The sequence below is a fragment of the Aspergillus luchuensis genome, chromosome 2, assembly GCF_016861625.1.
Source record: "Aspergillus luchuensis IFO 4308 DNA, chromosome 2, nearly complete sequence".
Lineage (NCBI taxonomy): Eukaryota > Fungi > Ascomycota > Eurotiomycetes > Eurotiales > Aspergillaceae > Aspergillus > Aspergillus luchuensis.
This window is the reverse complement of record NC_054850.1, coordinates 4328814-4346940: the sequence shown is the minus strand read 5'-3', so window position 1 is coordinate 4346940 and position 18127 is coordinate 4328814. Positions and strand designations below refer to the sequence as shown.

At 52.0% G+C, this 18127-nt stretch overlaps 5 protein-coding genes across 5 annotated transcripts; 3 read left to right on the top strand and 2 right to left on the bottom strand.

Moving 5' to 3' along the window:
* Positions 1-1063: 1063 nt before the first annotated feature.
* On the top strand, positions 1064-6735 carry chsE (chitin synthase class Va; the record flags this gene model as incomplete). The annotated part of the gene is made up of 3 exons (XM_041686239.1): positions 1064-1176; positions 1235-1423; positions 1476-6735. 3 exons carry the CDS (start codon positions 1064-1066, stop codon positions 6733-6735), a joined length of 5562 nt encoding a protein of 1853 aa, XP_041540243.1.
* A 928-nt stretch (positions 6736-7663) lies between these two features.
* Positions 7664-11922, bottom strand: AKAW2_21416S (putative dynactin; the record flags this gene model as incomplete). The annotated part of the gene is made up of 2 exons (XM_041686238.1): positions 7664-11419; positions 11485-11922. 2 exons carry the CDS (start codon positions 11920-11922, stop codon positions 7664-7666), a joined length of 4194 nt encoding a protein of 1397 aa, XP_041540242.1.
* Positions 11923-12380: 458 nt separating this feature from the next.
* On the bottom strand, positions 12381-13523 carry AKAW2_21415S (putative pyrimidine 5'-nucleotidase; the record flags this gene model as incomplete). Its single annotated transcript, XM_041686237.1, has 5 exons — positions 12381-12553; positions 12623-13048; positions 13113-13148; positions 13211-13223; positions 13287-13523. 5 exons carry the CDS (start codon positions 13521-13523, stop codon positions 12381-12383), a joined length of 885 nt encoding a protein of 294 aa, XP_041540241.1.
* Positions 13524-13902: 379 nt separating this feature from the next.
* On the top strand, positions 13903-14205 carry AKAW2_21414A (uncharacterized protein; the record flags this gene model as incomplete). Its single annotated transcript, XM_041686236.1, has 1 exon — positions 13903-14205. The coding sequence occupies one exon, from the start codon at positions 13903-13905 to the stop codon at positions 14203-14205; it is 303 nt and encodes a 100-aa protein (XP_041540240.1).
* A 148-nt stretch (positions 14206-14353) lies between these two features.
* On the top strand, positions 14354-16870 carry AKAW2_21413A (uncharacterized protein; the record flags this gene model as incomplete). The annotated part of the gene is made up of 1 exon (XM_041686234.1): positions 14354-16870. One exon carries the CDS (start codon positions 14354-14356, stop codon positions 16868-16870), a length of 2517 nt encoding a protein of 838 aa, XP_041540239.1.
* Positions 16871-18127: the final 1257 nt, after the last annotated feature.

The window sequence follows — 18127 nt, the reverse complement described above, 5'->3', positions numbered from 1 at the left end:
GGCTGAGGATCCGCGGGTCCTCGGCTGTCAGCGCAGGATGCATCGTCCCAAAAATAATCCCCAATCTCAGGAGACACGGAAGGTGGGAAGTGGGAAAGAAACAAGCACCGCACTATCTGGGATGTGGATGATGACCTACATGATTCTGGCCGCTCGGGATGAACATTCTGGCTTGTGAAATTTTTCTTTCTTTTCCCTTCCACATGAATCAATTGATTTCTCCGTCACCGACCTAACTTTGTTGTGGTCCCTCCCCAAACCGTGTAAAACCCCCTCAATACCATCCCGCTAGTAATTTGCAACTTCCCCTCCCCCCCGCCGTCTGGTAACCAGTTCCATACGGACTTACCCAGTCGGGCAACATAGTGACTGTTAGTGCTGGCGCGCCGAGTCGCAGCTAGACCAACCACAGCCCAAAGCCTGTAAGTTTTTCCCTTTATCAACAGTAGTCCATATTATTGTTCCGCTGCTTAACCCCGGACAGCTTCCCAGCAGCAACTTGTGCTCTTCCTCTCTGTCGCACTTGTATTGTTGACTGCCTCTTTTTTGTTTCTTTTCCTTACTTTTCTCTCTTCCTTCTTCATTCGGTTCTTTTGGCCCTGTTATTCTAATCTAATCAAGGCTCTCCGTTGAGCATCCCTCGTTTATCCATCTCAAACCGCCTATATACGATCGTTTGGCCGGATCGCGCCACGCCTGCCTCTCTCGCTACCTCCGTCAGCAGGGCTGCTCCCATTTCACATTCACCACACTGGAGATTTGGATAGTCCCCGATCGCCCTCTGTCTTGTGATCGGCTAGCATTTACCTTTTATACGAGCAATGCACCTATCTTCCCTAGACTACTAGGAATTCCCCATCCAAGATAATCGAACATTCCTCGGCTGGAAGTAGCCCACCTCGGCCAAGCATACCTGAAGAGTTCCATTACGGTCCAGACAAGATCTCGCTTTCTGTCGGCCACAGTCTTTACAGATTTTGTTGCAGGTGCCCTTGTGGTGATTGCGGCGAAAGCCTGACAACTTCCACAACCTCAACCTTGAGGTGGTAACCTCACCAGCAACATGGCTGGACCTGCACCCTCCGGGCGTACACCGTCCCATGCCCAGTCGTCGTTACCATCCCTACCAGCGCATTTACAGTCGGATACTCACTTGACCGCGCACCTTGCAAGCCGGTAGGGTTTCTCTTTCATTGAGTATGAAAGCTCATTTCACTGACAGCAGCTTCTTAAGGTTTCATGTGGGCTTACCGACAGCCCGTCTTTCCTCCCAGGCATTGATCAGCTTGAACACATACACAACATCATCCCGCGGTCCCGATGGCGACAAGGAAGGAAGTGCTATGGGAGAGGCGGAAGACCTCGCCAAACGTGCATTTACTCGGCTAGGTGCCCGTGGAGAAAACCAGGCCATTGTTTTCCTGTGAGCATACATATCGATAACTGCTGATATGGAAAGCTGACAGTCATTCTAGTGGTGAAAGTGGCTCTGGAAAGACGACCATTCGCTCACATCTGTTATCATCATTTCTCTCGTTCTCCTCGACCCCGCTCTCGTCGAAGCTGTCTTACGCTGCGTTCGTTTTTGATACCTTGACTACGACCAAGTCCGTGACTACGCCAACTGCGTCCAAAGCTGGACTGTTCCTGGAACTGCAATACGACGGGTCTTCCTCGGTCAATCCCACCCTGATCGGTGGTAAGATCATCGACCACAGGCTGGAGCGTAGTCGCATTGCCTCAGTGCCCACGGGAGAACGTAGTTTTCACGTGCTCTACTATCTCTTAGCCGGTACCAGTGCTGCGGAGAAGGAACACTTGGGCTTCGACAGTTCTATACATGTGTCGACGAGTGGTGGCAAGCTCTCAGGCGCCTCAATTGGTCACAAGAGATGGAGATACCTCGGCCACCCCACCCAGCTAAAAGTCGGTATTAATGATGCCGATGGGTTCCAACACTTCAAGACCGCACTCAGGAAATTGGAGTTCCCTCGCAGTGAGATCGCCGAATTCTGTCAAATCCTTGCTACCATTCTTCACCTTGGTCAGCTGGATTTTGTTAGTGGCCAAGCCACTACCACTACGGCGGAGGAATCGGGCGGTTACTCTCATGAGGGTGGCGAAACGGTCACCGTCGTCAAGAATAAGGATGTCCTCTCTGTTATCGCTGCCTTTTTGGGATTGGGGGTGGAAGAGCTGGAGACCAGCTTCGGATATCGGACGAAGACGATTCGTCGGGAACGGGTGACGGTGATGCTTGATCCGAAGGGTGCTCGGCAAAATGCTGATGGTCTCGCGCGCACCCTATACTCGCTGCTAGTGGCCTATATCTTTGAGGGTATCAATCAGCGGATATGTGCAGCTGAAGACAGCGTGGCGAACACTGTCTCCATCCTCGACTTTCCTGGATTCTCTCAGGCCAGCGCAACTGGCTCTACGCTCGATCAGCTCCTGAGCAATGCGGCCACCGAGTCTTTGTACAATTTCTGCTTGCAGTCATTCTTCGAGCGGAAGGCTGAGATGCTGGATCGTGAAGAAGTTACTGTGCCTGCTACAAGCTACTTCGACAACAGCGATGCTACTCGTGGCTTACTGAAATCTGGAAATGGCCTTCTGAGCATCCTCGACGATCAGACTAAGCGGGGCCGGACCGACTCTCAGTTCCTCGAGTCTGTCAAAAAGCGGTTCGAGAACAAAAACCCCGCCATTACAGTCGGCGGCACGGGACAAGGGACTACCCTAATCTCCCAAGGTGCTCGGTCCGCATTCACGGTGAAGCATTTCGCCGGAGAGGTCGACTACCCCGTGCATGGCCTTTTGGAGGAGAATGGCGATGTTGTTTCGGGAGATCTCATGAACTTGATGAAGTCGACAAGTAGTGACTTCGTGCGAGACCTATTTGGTCAAGAAGCTTTGCAGACAGTCACCCATCCTCAGGAGCGGACCGCGATTATGCAGGCACAGGTGAGCTCCAAGCCTATGAGAATGCCCAGCATGGCTCGCCGGAAGGCGGGTGGACCATCTCGGTTAGCCTTCGATGCACCTGAAGCGGACGATCAAGATGAATACGAGAGTCAAGCCGGTAGCATGTCAAAAAGTTCCGGCCGCCGAAAGAGCACGATGCTGGCTAGCGGTATGCAAGGCGCTGCGGGCCAGTTCCTCTCTTCATTGGATATCGTTAGTAAATGCTTGAATTCTGCCAATTTGAACCCTTACTTTGTGTTCTGTCTGAAACCCAACGATCGCCGCATTGCGAACCAATTCGATAGCAAGTGCGTGCGAGCACAGGTCCAGACCTTTGGCATCGCGGAGATCAGTCAGCGGCTCAGGAACGCCGACTTCAGCATCTTCCTCCCGTTTGCCGAGTTTCTAGGCCTGGCTGAGATTGGCAACGTCGTTGTGGGAAGCGACAGAGAGAAGTCCGAAGTCGTCTTGGATGAAAAGCGGTGGCCAGGGAACGAAGCTAGGGTAGGCAGCACGGGTGTCTTTCTCAGCGAGCGCTGCTGGGCCGATCTTGCCAAATTAGGCGAGCGTGTTGTCCCTGTATATCCTGCGGAAGGCTCTGATGAAGGCGGGGATAACCTCCTTCACGCGCGCGCTGGCGGCTACGCTGATTCAAAAGTCCGGCTCCTCGGCCCGTCTGATCAGTCTCCGGGTGGTTTCATCTACGGGGAGGATGGAAAACAGGGATACTCCAGTAGTCGTGAGTTCGATGGGCGCTCAGATGCCGGCGCCTCTGCATTCAATTCGGGCGACATGTTCCGGAATTTGGATACGAGAGAACAAATGCTCGAAAAGGGCAACGAAAAGAAGATGGAGGAAGTGGATGAGGCGCCTGTCTCCGGAAGTCGCAAACGCTGGATGGCAATTGTGTACCTTCTCACCTTCTATATCCCAGACTTTTTGATCAAAACGTTTGGCCGCATGCCCCGGAAAGATGTTAGAACCGCCTGGCGTGAGAAGCTTGCGATCAACTTAATCATCTGGTTCAGTTGTGCCTTTGCAATCTTCTTCATTGTCGCTTTCCCTGGTCTGATTTGTCCCACTCAGCATGTGTATTCCTCGGGTGAGCTGAGCACACACAACGGCAAGGATGGGCATAATTCATTCGTCGCGATTCGCGGTATAGTTTTCAATTTGGGCAAGTTCATGCCGTCTCACTACCCAGATATCGTCCCGGAGAAACAACTCAAGAACTATGCTGGTACCGATGCCACCGGTCTTTTCCCAGTTCAGGTCTCGGCTTTATGCCCAGGAAAAACGGGCTCTATTGACCCTACAGTGCTCCTGGACTACTCTTCCACTAACGTCTCCGGCTCTGCCACCACCGTCAGCACTAGTGATACCAATTGGGTATACCATGACTTCCGTTACTTCACCAATGACTCTCGCCCCGATTGGTTTCAGGAGCAGATGATAATGCTCAAAGCGAACTACTTCAAGGGATGGGTTGGCTACACCCCGACATACCTGAGAACTTTGGGAGACAAGTCACAGTATATTGGAAGTATCAACGGGAGGGTATACGACCTGACGACATATGTGGCCGGAGGACGAAGAGTGCAAGCGCCTGTAGGGGAATCGGTCCCTGCTAACGTCGATCGCGACTTCATGGATGACCTTGTCGTGCAACTTTTCCAACGACTGCCAGGTCAAGATTTGACAAAATACTGGGAGGACCTGGCAATATCCGACGTGATGCGCGAACGCATGCAGCTCTGCTTAGACAATCTTTTCTTTGTCGGCCATGTGGATACACGTAATTCGCCTCGTTGTCAGTTTGCCCGTTACTTCATCCTCGCCATATCAATCTTCATCTGTTTGATTGTCGTCTTCAAGTTCTTGGCGGCCTTGCAATTCTCGAGAAAGAATCTCCCAGAGAATCTCGACAAGTTCATCATTTGTCAAGTCCCAGCCTACACTGAAGACGAGGAATCCCTCCGCCGTGCTATCGACTCTATGGCTCGCATGCGCTATGATGACAAACGCAAACTTCTCGTGGTTATTTGTGATGGTATGATTATCGGACAAGGAAACGATCGTCCTACCCCTCGAATCGTCTTAGACATCCTAGGCGTACCCGAATCTGTCGACCCCGAGCCGCTAAGCTTCGAAAGTTTGGGCGAAGGTATGAAACAGCACAATATGGGTAAGATTTACTCGGGTCTCTATGAGGTCATGGGCCACATCGTTCCTTTCCTGGTTGTTGTCAAGGTCGGTAAACCCTCCGAGGTCGCTCGGCCAGGTAACAGAGGAAAGCGTGATTCCCAGATGGTGCTCATGCGGTTCCTCAACCGCGTCCATTACAATCTTCCCATGAGTCCTATGGAACTGGAGATATATCACCAGATACGCAACATCATCGGTGTCAATCCCACGTTCTATGAGTTTATTCTACAGGTAGATGCCGATACGGTGGTGGCTCCTGATGCTGCAACACGAATGGTGTCAACTCTGCTGGCCGATACCCGCATTTTGGGTATCTGTGGAGAAACTGCTCTTTCGAACGCCAAAACGTCAATGGTGACAATGATTCAAGTCTACGAATACTACATCTCCCACAACCTTGTCAAAGCCTTTGAGAGTCTTTTCGGATCCATTACTTGTTTGCCAGGTTGCTTCACCATGTATCGCATCCGCTCAGCCGAAAGTGGGAAGCCTCTGTTCGTGAGCAAAGAGATTGTTGAAGCCTATGCGGAAATTCGTGTCGACACTCTCCACATGAAGAATCTGCTGCACTTGGGTGAAGATCGTTATCTGACAACACTGCTCATCAAGCACCATCCCAAGTACAAGACGAAGTATATCTCGGCCGCTAAAGCTTTCACAATCGCCCCTGAGAGCTTCGCTGTGTTCTTGTCGCAACGTCGTCGGTGGATTAATTCTACGGTCCACAATCTAATTGAGTTGATACCACTGAATCAGCTTTGTGGTTTCTGTTGCTTCAGTATGCGCTTCATTGTGTTTGTGGATCTCATCAGTACAATCATTCAGCCTGTCACCGTTGCTTACATCGTTTACCTGATCTACTGGCTCATTCATGACACATCCACGATTCCATGGACGGCATTCGTGCTTCTGGCTGCCATCTACGGTCTGCAGGCACTCATTTTCATCTTCCGGCGTAAGTGGGACATGATTGGATGGATGTTCATTTACATCCTTGGTATCCCTATTTCGTCGCTGGCTCTGCCCCTGTACTCATTCTGGCATATGGATGATTTCTCCTGGGGTAATACACGTGTCATTACTGGAGAGAAGGGCCGCAAGGTCGTTATCTCCGATGAAGGAAAGTTTGACCCGTCGTCTATCCCTAAGAAGACGTGGGAGGAATATCAGGCCGAACTGTGGGAAGCTCAGACTTCGCGGGACGATCGTTCAGAAGTCTCTGGGTTCTCTTACGGCACCAAGTCCTACCACCCAATGCAGTCTGAGTACGGGTTCCCGGCTTCGAGACCAGTGTCCCAGTTCAACCTTCCCCGCTACTCGTCTCGCATGTCTTTGGCACCTTCAGAGATGATGAGTCGGAATATGGAGATGGAGATGGAAGATCTGTCTCACTTGCCAGCCGACGATGTCCTTTTGTCGGAGATCCGTGAGATCCTGCGCACCGCAGACTTGATGACAGTGACCAAGAAGAGCATCAAGCTGGAACTTGAGAGACGATTCGGCGTTAACCTCGACGCTAAACGTCCCTACATCAACTCAGGTGAGGCTGGAAAAAAAATCTATTAACCGGAATTTCACTGACATCATTTCCTCTACAGCCACCGAAGCCATTCTTGCCGGCAATCTCTAAAACGATCGTTTCTCGATTACCAACATGGCATCTACCCGGATGCGCAATAGCCGATTAATCAGCTAGTCCTTCATTCTAGCTGACATGATCAAAAAAACCTCCATCTGTCCATGACATTGACGACGATTGCATCAACATCATCATTATATCGTTATCGTTATCTTTTTATCTGCAAACAATCTCCCTCCAAAACGCATGGTTAATCAATGAACGTCGTTGTCGTTCCTGTTACATTCTGTTTCATTAGCTGTACAAACAGCTCTGGCGTGGCGCTGTACATTATCCTTTATTCTTGTCTTCCTTCTTGTTTCTAATGTGTGTTCTTTGCCTGCATATGTCTGTTTGTCATTATGAGGCATATTGAGCGGTTGATTTGTTTCTTGCAAGGTAGACCATGTCGATTAGATAGTCATTTCACAGCCAAGTACATATACAAAGAATCAATGTATAATGCACACTATAAGCTGATCTCCCCCATATCATGGTCACCTTCATCAATCTTCATCAATCGCAATCTGAATTGCAAAAGGTTCAGATCAACTCAGAACCGAGTAAAATCCATGATTATACTGCAATAAGAACTTAGCTTAACGAATATATCATCCCAAACTAATATATAATTTCTATAATGCTAGCTAATATGTCCACAACAAGTAAAATAAGCACAAATAGTACTACTCTATGCCTGGTAGTAGTAAAACATATACAAAACAACAACAAAGGTATCGTTAGTATATCCGCACCCGTTCCATCTCGCTCCAAAAGCAGCGCAACCAGCCAATCATTCAGCCAATCAACCACTAAGTAGTAGTAGTACTAGTTACATTTACTTCAATAGTATAGTATCTGCATAGATACAATTTTCTAATCAAACGACGCCAGCGCCGCTTCCCCATCGCCATCAACATCAACATCAACACCCCCCTCTCCTCCCAGATTCTCATCACTAATAGCAACCCCAATAGCCGAAGGAGAAACAGCACCAGCCGCGGCCTTCCTCCCCTCATGCTCCATGCCCAGGATCTGCCATGCCCTTCCCATCATGCCATGACCTAACCCTTGAGGGAAATTCGCCCCGTAAGCCGAGTTCCGTGGCATATGGCCACGCGCACGATCACGATCCTGCTCGCGAGCCAACCGGTCTTTCTTAGCGGCCGCGACGCGGTCTTGTTCGCGCTCGTGGGAGATGATTTCGTCGCGCCATTCGGCCCAGCGGGAGAAGTTTTCGCGCTGGCGGAGGACTTGGTAGCGGAGTTTGGTTTTGGAGGGGCGCCAGCCTGTTCGGGTATTGGTGGAGTTGGAGGTGGTGAGGGTGGATTTGAGGTCGCAGATGTTGGAGTCTTTGGTGAGTTTGAGGAGGTGGGTGAAGACTTCTCTGCTTTCGTGGGCGGTTTGGTGGAGTTTTTCGGTGGTGGGGGTTGTGGTTGTAGTTGGGGCAGAGGTGAGGGGGACGTCGAGCCAGGAGTAGAGGTCTGCTGAGCGTTGGATGGAGAAGGGGTCCAGCATGTTGGCGCGTCGGTTTTCTTCGCGGAGGTAGCGAACGGCGGCTTGGAGGCTTTCGACTTCGGCGCGGAGGGCTTCGTTCTCGCGCATGGTGGCCAGGGAGACGCCGGCGTCGACGGCAATGCCTTCGGTTGTGGTGGCGCCGGTGGTGCCGGAGATGCGTTTGACTTTGTCGAGGCGGGATTTGATCTCGTCGCGCTCGGCTTCGAGGGCTTCGAGGTCTTTGCGTTGCTTTTCAACAGTGGAGGAGAGTTCCGTTTCTCGGGTGCGGATCTTCTCCAGCTCGGCTTCTAGGTCTTTCACCATTGATGCCTTTTTGCTGGCTTCGCGCATCCGGGACTCGACGAGCTCGACCTTGATGGCTTGCTCTTCGATGGCTTGGTCTTTGACGCCGAGGGCGGTGGATGCTTCGTGGATCTCGTTCTTCAGGCGACGGATCTCTTCGTCGGCGTCGGGGGAGATGGTTTTGTTGGATTTGAGCTCTGCGGATCGGACGATCCATGGGGAGGGACGCCGCTCGAATTCTGTCGTAATGGAGAGATCGGACGTGATGGAGTCGAGCTCCTCGAGGAGGCCGCCGAGGCTGCGGAGTCGGTTGCCGATGAGGAACATCGTATCGCTGCTTTCGCTTCCTGTTTCGGAGGGCTGGGCGTAGAGGGTGGAAATCTGAGACATGGTGTTCAAGGCTTCTTCCAGGGTTAGGGGCTGCGTGCGGCTTTCGTCGATGATGAGGAAGACGATGTTCTCTCCAATCTGGCGAGTCAGATCCGACAAGTCTTTGGCGGCCTCTTCAGCCTGTTTGAAAGGGCCGACAACGTCCTGCGAGAGAGCAAGAGACCTTGAGCGAAGATCTTCCAGGGAGCGGTTGATCTTTCCCATGGCAACCTTTAGACCTCGAGCTTGAGACACAAGGCCTTCCATCTTGTTGTACAGGAAGGTGTGCTCTTCGTCGCCGCCTTCTGGCACCACAAGCTTCGATTGGAACAGCGACTTGAGACGCGAGATTGCTGAGGCTGCGTGGTCGGTGTAGGCCTGGGCCAACATGGAGCGCATGCACAGTTCGTCGGCGAACGTTTCCAAGGAGCTGGGAAGGAGGGTCTCGGTGAGATGGGACAAGAGTGCAATAGACCGCTGCAGCTCAACGGCACACTTCTTCATGTTCACGTCGTTCTTCTTCAGAGCTTCTAGCCAGAAGTTTAAGGTGCGCTCAACCGGCTCCATCTCGAACAAGGCTCCTTTAATACTCTCAAACCCTTCGGAAGAACAGTTCGTGATGTAGTTCACAAACCGATCACAGAGAGAAGCAATATACAAGAGCTTCTCCATGACCTCGTGAGCAATGAAAAGGTCTTCGAGGGGTGTAGATACAGACGCTTGTTCAGAAACCTTCTCACGGAAAGTGCTGGTCATCAAGGTCGCCTTGAAGCTCACGCGCTTGAAGCGCAGAAGCGCGAGAACGGCATTCCGCTCACTCTCGTAGTATTCGGGAAGATACAGCTTGGTAATGGACAAATGCTGCGCCGCTTCCTCTGCTTCCATACGGTTGAGTTCAATGTCGATTGTCTTCGTTTGCGCCTTTGAAACCGAGGCCTGAAGCTTAAGATTGAGGTCCATCATGGCCCGGGAGCGCGTGGAGAGGTCAGTAGCCTCTGCTTCGGAGATCTGTTGGGATGCACGCATATCTTCCAGGTCTCCCTGTAGAGTAGAGACCAGCTCTCGGAAGCGGACAAGAGTGTATTCTAGATCCTCGATGACTTCGTCTTGCTGGGCGAGCCGGCGACTTTGTTCCGTGAACAGACCATCCTTGTAGTCGATCTCCTCCTGCAACTGTTTCTCCGTCTCGATGTGGTTGTATTCGAGTTCGTCGTTGATCTCTTTCAGAGCCTCCAGATCCTCAATGGCTGCTTTCAATTCGTTGATATCCTCCTGATAACGCATGTTCTTGTCGGCAAGTTCCTCGATCATTTCTTCAGCACCCAGGGCCGTCTCCAATTGCTGCTTCAGGTGTTCCACATTGTTTTCCGCTACGAGCAGCTTCTGTTTTGTCTTCTCGTATTTAGACTTGATGGAGGTATATTCCTCCAAATCCTGCTGAAGTTCCTTGACTTGATCCCTGAGTTCCGCTTCCTGCTGCTGGGTCATATCACGGAGACGCAAAAGAGCCTCTCGAAGACGCTCATTCGTCTTCTCCATCTGCAACCATCCATGGCTGGACTTCTCCTCTGGGCTCATGACCTGACCAAGTTCCTCATTTTCTTCGCGTAGAACCTCCGCTTCCAGTTCGAGCTCCTCAACCCTCAACCTGAGAGTCTCGACTTCGTGCTTGAAAGCATCCGCGGTCTCTTCCGCCATTTCGCGGTCCAGAGTGGCCATTTCCATAAGCGAATCATGTTCCGCCTGGAGTCGCTCGACTTCCTCGAGCCTCGTTTCCGAATCTTTCAGCTTCTTCCGCAGCTCGTTAATCTCAAGCTGCTGCGGCTGATACTTCGCTTGCAGCTTCTGGATGATGCCTTCAAACTTGTCTCGTTCCGACTGAAGTTGTTCCAGTGTCTTCAGCTTCTCGCGATCGTCAGCCCGTTTCTTTTCCATGACCCGGAGCTTTGTTTTCAGCTCATCCAGCTCTCTTGCTACAACATTGCCACTTAGCGACTGTCGATGAGACGGAGTGGGTTGGGGTCTTTGGCTGGTGGCTGTCCGCAAAGAACTCGGTGTGGGCTTCGGAGCCTTAGGCGCCAGATCCGCGTCATCTGCGCCCTCCTCTTCGACATCATGGGAGCTTGTCTCCAATTCCTCAGACTGAGGGCTTGCTACACTTTCTGCTTCTTCCGATGCCTTGTTTGAGCCCGTGGGTCGGAGCACAGGTCGCTTTGTCAATCCTGACGGTGCCGACGCTGTACCCTGGACACTGGGTCTGCCTGTCCTGCTCGCTGGTGCAGATATCGAAGGTCGTGATGCGCGAGTTGTCGCCGAAGGAGGAGCGGGCGGGCCCATAGACGTCTTGGAGCTGATGGATGTCCGAGTCTTGGGTGCCACCGCAGACGGCCGCGGTGTGCTGCTTGCAGACGATCTGTTCGAGAGGGGGGTGGAGGCAGGTTTCGTCGGTGACTTTGTAGGAGACTATCGTGCGACCAGCATTAGCTTCTTGATATTACTATTGGCGTGCTAGAGGGACGGTACAATACCTTTGTTGACAAGCGTTGAGCGGCTCCTCTCAGGGCCGAGGTCGGACTTGAAGCCCCGGCGCTATGTCTCTTTGCCGTCGCAGATGACAGGGACGTCGGTCTCTTGAGTCCGGAGTTTCCTGGAGTGACACCACTTTGAGCGCGACTTCGGCTGGCCGGGGTGGTGGTGGCATTCCCCTTAGGAGCGGCCGGCTTAATCGGTCGAGCGGGCTGTTCAACAATTGCCGCGATGGCAGTGGGCCGGACGAACATGCCAAATCCCGGCTCGCAGTCGAAGTATCGTTCCCCTTGAACTGAGCCATCGTTCTTGCCCGTGGGCTCGTCCAATTCCACGCCGATCCAGTCTCCCGCAGCGAATTGTGTCGAGCCAACAAACCGAACGGTGGCCTGCCGACCGTCGGTCAAAGTGACCACATGGCCCGGAGATAGGTCAGCCATATTGAAGCATTCAGGCCGATAGAAAGCCCCGGTGCAGGATGGTCCTGTCGTGGAAGAGGGAGGGGAATGGGATGTTGTTGTCTTGTTGATGGTGTCTATTCGGGGAAGCTCCCCCGTTCGGAGCCTCAGGACGCGACTCGTGCACGGTTGTTTATGCCTGAGGCATAAAGGCATACAGTAGCCCTACGTCTATCTTCACCTTGACTGATCTGCTTTCTTTGACTACATTCGACTACACTATTTTTGAATTTGCAGTGTGCGCTATTGAAATGGTCATATTCTCGTGAGTATCAATTACACTATATGTGCATTCATGAGTTTTAGAGTATGTGCCTGTACCCAAGATAAGAACCCGTCAAAATCAGAATGATGATATCGCTCATAGTCTTCGTGACCTCTTGAAACACAAGAGGCCGTACACATCTATAATATCTATCTATCGCAAAATGTGATTGAGTCTATACTTCCTGCTTGGTCTTGAACAAGTTGGGGAAGCAGGTCCTGAGTTCCTCCAGGCTGCGAATCATATATTGCGAGGCCGGCACGTGGGGGAGGGGAATCCCAGGCTCAACGAGATGAGCCACGGCCCAACCCCGGGCGGCAGCATGAGTACAATTCAGACCGGAGTCGTCTAAGCATACTGGTCAGCAACTTGATCTGGGCCTGTACAGTGAGGCAAGATATTTGAGGGGCAACTCACCAACAAAGTAGCACTCTGACGTGCTGGAAGCTCCCGCCTCCTTTTCCGCCCTCTCATACATGGCCTGGCTGGGTTTGCACACCAGCGGCAAACTGCCATAGTCGCAGTATGTGATGCCCTCAAACATGTCGTCCACCTGCAGCAACTTCACCACCCGTTTCGCATGGGTCACATAGGCGTTTGTGAGAAGCCACATTCGCACTTTGCTGCGGTCAATGTCTTCGAGCAGCTGGCGCAGCTTAGGATCTGGTTTGAGGATATCGTCGAGCGGCAGCGCATCATCCACTTCGCGGTTGAATTCCAGGGGGTCGATCTTGTGATGGCGCGTAAGACCTTCAATGGCGAGACCGTATTCCTTGTAGTACTTCATGTGGAGCATGTGTGCGTCATCGGCATTCAGGGACAGGTGCTTGATGAAGAATTGGTCTAGAATAGACGATGGTTGGGTCAGCGCATATATCTAAGATAGAGTGCGGTCGCGGTGGCTCACTGATCAATTTCTGCATCTCATCGTGGATGTTGCACCCTTCACGGAGTAGTTGTGTCAGTATGTCCTGCGATCAATACCTCGGTTCGCGAAATTCCCACCTTTGGAGTAGAGCTGCGAACACAATCAGGTCAGTGACAAAGGGTAAATTGGAAGATGAGAAATGCGTCAACATACGCAGTTGTCAATATCAAAGAAGAAGACCGGACGAGGGTCCAGCGGCGCACTGGCCGGACTGCTGGTGGTAGCCATTGTTCGTCGGGGGTATGAAGGTATACTGTTGCGATGCGGAGACAAGGAACTCGGGCGGTAGCAGGAGAGATTGCAGCGGAGGAATGAAGAGGAGGGTGGAACGTGGTATGTTCTGGGAGCGAAAGGAATTCGCAAGAGAGAGCGCAGGGTTGAATGATTCATCGCAGACACATGAATGCCACCAACGAAAGAAAAGCGAGAGAGTGGAGGGGGGGCAATACGGCGCAACAGGAACCGCGAAACCGAATGACTCCCTCCGGCGATGGCGGGAGCAGCCGGCGCGGCATTTCCACTTACACTGCGGCTGCTGCTGCTGCTGCTGCTACTACTACTTCTTTCCTTTTTCATTCCCCGACCAGGACCTGTTCTTTTACATTTATTGGTACTAGGCTCGGGGTCAACATTTTCTTGCGTTTGCTTCACCCGAACCCGCTGTCTGTCGGCTGACTTGGGTAGACGGCCATATCTAGTAGCAAGGAGATTTGATTACCTCTCTTTCGGGGATCAAACAGACTTGTACATCCAATCAAGCCGTGTGTGAATGCGCTGGGAAGTGACTAAGAAGAAACTAGCGGTGCGCGCGGTGCCTTTGCAAGCTGGCCGCCTCGACGAAGCTGGCCTCGCCTTTTCTCCTCTGCAAACCGCCCCCGTCCACGTACTTCCCGCACCTCATCATCCATCCACCGCCATCACCGTCCTTCCCTCCCATTTCCCTTTCCCTTCCCTTCCCTTCCCTTCCCTTCCCTCCCTCCCTCACTCACCCTCCCTCATACTCAATATCATCCACTCCTCACTCTTGGCCACCCATTCTAGTCTCCCTCAGCCAAGTCAAGTGAGGCAGTGAATTGGATTTTAAAGTGCTACAGCCGAAAGAAAAGCTGATGCAGGAAACTGATTCGGTCTACTGGTGTCTGGTGTGACAAAACAGCTCTTCTCGGAGCAACTTAAGTTTTTTTTGTCGGTCCTCCGGGTATTATTTCTTATTTTAGACCATGGCAACAGCCCAGATTTCGCCAGCCTCAGGTAGTAATATACCTACCAGGCTGCCTGCAAGTGAGGAGATGCAGGAGTATGAAAAGATTTTGAAAATAAGTGACGATATCTTTTCTGGAACTCACCCTAGGTTGAAGGTTCCCCAGCAGTTCGTGCGCAAGCCCGCCTCGCGAGGCCCCCCTGTCTCGACTCCCACCCAGGTAAAATCGGGTGACCAACTCAAGTCTCCCCCGAAACCCCAGCTTCCTCCGTCCGCTCCGTTGGCTCAGAGGCCGGCGACATCGCAGGCTCCCAGTGCCGGAAGTGCTCCTTCCGGCGCGACCGGGCCGTCGCGTTTAGTCCCTAAGCCTGCCTCGGAGATTGATCCCATATTTCTGACCAAGTCAGATGATCTAGTCAGAGCTGAGATACAACTACAGCGGCAGCGGGTGGAGAGAGTGCTGCGGGAACAGTTGGAACAAAAAAGGCAGGATTCGAGGCAGAAGGCCTCTCTACAAGACACAAAACCAGACTTTGACGTTTCTGATGTGCTAGTGAAGGCCTTTGAGATGGTCAAACCGTCTCCGTCCGTGGATGCACCTGGTGCTGGAGAGCCCGGTGACTCTTTTGACGAGAACTCGTTCTACTCCAGTAGAGCCCCTGACTCTCCCCAGCAGGGTGAGCCGCAGCGGCAGTCTCCAGCTCCCCAGTCTAATTCGGAGGAGCTGGCTACTGAAGCTCCAGCAGAGAACTTTTCAGATGAGTTGCAACGGCTTGAAGCCCTCAACAGAACTGGATCGGATCAGGATGTGCAAGATACTTACCCCGTGGCAGACCACCTAGTACCCTATGATCAGAGGCAGCCGCACCATGCTGAGGTGGACGTCGCCGTCCGCAAATATCCCGAACCGGACCAGCCGACCGACGCGTATGAAGAACCAGAGTATTCACCACCGGCCCCCGGGGTAGCGCCTATGGAGAGGGATGATAATTATGGGTCTCAACGGGGTTATGCGAACGGGACAAAACGACGAGCACCGGAAGATCGAGTGCCCGAGCGGCATCGTCGGTCTCGGAGATCACTCTCACGGGGAGGCGATGTAAGAATTGTGCGAAATCACATAACCTCCCCTGCTGCTCCGCAGCCGTCCAGAGTCTCCCCCTTAGCCATCGCCAAGGTGCCCTCAGTCCATCAACTAAAAGACTCGCGTCCGGATTACGGTCCAGAGCGCCATGCTAGCCCTGAGGTTCCTGCTCAGCCATTGACGTCTAGGAAACGTAGGAGGTTGCAGGATGACAGAGGTCGTCCATCGTATACTAGAGCGCCAGCAGCGGCCCATGTTGAAGAAGCATTCATCAAGGAAGAGCCCGTTTCACCTCCGCCATTCACAGACACTCAACACGCTTACCGGACCCGCCAGCCACAAGAAAGACCAGTGTACATTGACATTGCTTCCCCGCGCTATACTCCCGTATTAGAACGGCGAGAACCACAGATTAGGGAACCGGCATATGAGTACGAGGTGTACGAGCCCCATGCTGAGCCGGGTATTCAGCGCACCCTTTCGAGACTTAGTGCTCGCCGGCCAGTCCGGGACGATCAAGACTTGCGCAGAGTTGCTAGCTTGCATCAGGCTCGGCAACCCGAGTATGCTCGTGAATATGTTGACCAAGCCAGTCCCCAGTCCGTGCGGGCCGGGTCGTATGCTATTGTTGAGCGTCCACCACCTGAGAGAATTCGATACTATGATGAGCTGGCGCAGCCACCTCCTACGAGACGCTATATTCCGGCTGGCGAATCGCCCAACTCACCACGATATCATGATGCTTACTATGAAGAGGAACCTGCAGCACGGGTGATGGCACCTCCACCGCGTCGGATAGTGGTTGACGAGCATGGCAATCAGTACTATGAGACGTTGCCTGCTCCAAGACTGCAGGCTATGCCTCCGCCCTCTACTCGACTCCCCAGAAGTGACGTCTACGACGACCGTACACCACTGCGCCCGGCAAGCGTGCGAGCCGCGTCTGTTTTCGAGGATCCGTATGGCGGTCGGCGATACGTGCAGGACATGCCACCTCCACCGACTGCCTACCGGCGAGTCACCGACTACGCTCGTCCGGCTCCCAGCGAACGGCGACCGTACACTGGAGCTTTGGATGAACGAGAGCCGTTTCCCCGTAGTGCCAGCGTGCAAGTGACGGAATACGGGACTCGCCGTCCCCCTTACCTGGACGAAGCCGAGCTTCCCCGGGAGCGGATCGTCCGGATGCCGAGTGTGCGCCCGCCCACTAGTCGGTACGAGGAGCCGCCGATGATTCAGCGGGTGGAGAGCGTGCGCCCGAGCGGTCGAGATGTGAGCGTCTACATGGATGACGCTGCTGCCCGGCAGCCGAGAGAATACATTGAGCGGCCTGTATACGTTGCTACGCGCCCTGTGCGGGACGAGCGCTATTACGATGGCAGTAATCCAGCGGAGCGGGTCATCCTCGACGGGGGGAGGGACGTAGTCCACCGAGTACCTCAACGCTACTGAGGAACGACGTATCATACTATAATGACCACGTGGACATGGAATGATGGCCCACAATGATTGATTGATTGATTGATTGTATTTGGTGCATTCGCCTCGGATATATCAATTGCCTTTGATTGATTTGAATTCTGTTGTATCTAAAAAGCGTTTTGTATTTGGATGTGTCGAGCATCCTGTACCATAGTATAGCAGCACATCACTATGAGGGGTGAGAGAGAGAGGGGGGAAGAATAAGAAAGGCATGAATAGCCGCATAATCTCTTGCATCAGAAATACCACTACAAATCGTTTAGAATTCGGGTGTCAGGTGACATGATTGATTCCACAACACAATGGCTTCATCATCGCAAGACGGCTGTTGACAGGTTCCGAGGGAGGTGTAGTATGAACACGATATAAAAATGCAAGATCATCAACCTACCGTGGCCATTACGCTGGCATAATTTCGGCATTCGAATTAGAGATAGCAAGCAGACAGAGATACCCGAGAATAGAACAGACAAGTGAGACAAGGGGTAGGTTAGGTGTATAGTAACCTCCTTACTCCTTGGGTGGTAGATAGGGAAACAGACATGCCTCCTCCGGTCATGTTAGGGAATCTTCTCCCCACGGACGGAGAAGAGAGGATAAAACAACGAATTTGATTCATGGATAAGTATATTCATTTCATCCAATGTCAAGTTATGTATTGATCATTATTGGAAGAAGATTTGATATGGTATGACTGCCGTGTGTGGACAGTTTAGTAGTAGTTGACTTGGTTTTAGTTGGTTTGAAAGGAAGAAAGGGGGGTTCATCTAATGTAGTGTGGATTTCTCAGCGGCATTTATATGTTGGGTAAGTAAGTAGGTAAACCTATTCGAGAAAATTCTGCAGGCAGCAAAGAATATATTAGTTAGTTAGTTAGGTGGAAACTGTGTTAACTAAGAGGTTGACTAAAGTAGTTGCCAGTTTTAAGGTAGTTTCGTTTTAGTTAAGTCTTTAAGAGTTAAGGGATCGATCGGTAGTAAGTAGGGTAGAGTTAGTCTATGCTATGCTGTGTAAGGTAAGTGTTAGTCTTTATATTAGTTCTTCGTTAGACTAGAGTACGCAGTAGTAACAGCACGGAGGTATATACAGAGTACAGTTGTTAGATGGATAAAGGTCTAAAGTACTTATTGGCGCTTGCTTTTGTTTTGTTTAGTCTGTTTGGTTTTAATCCCTGCTGCTGCTGCTGATTATCCTGATGATGTTGGCTATGGCATTATATGTAATCTA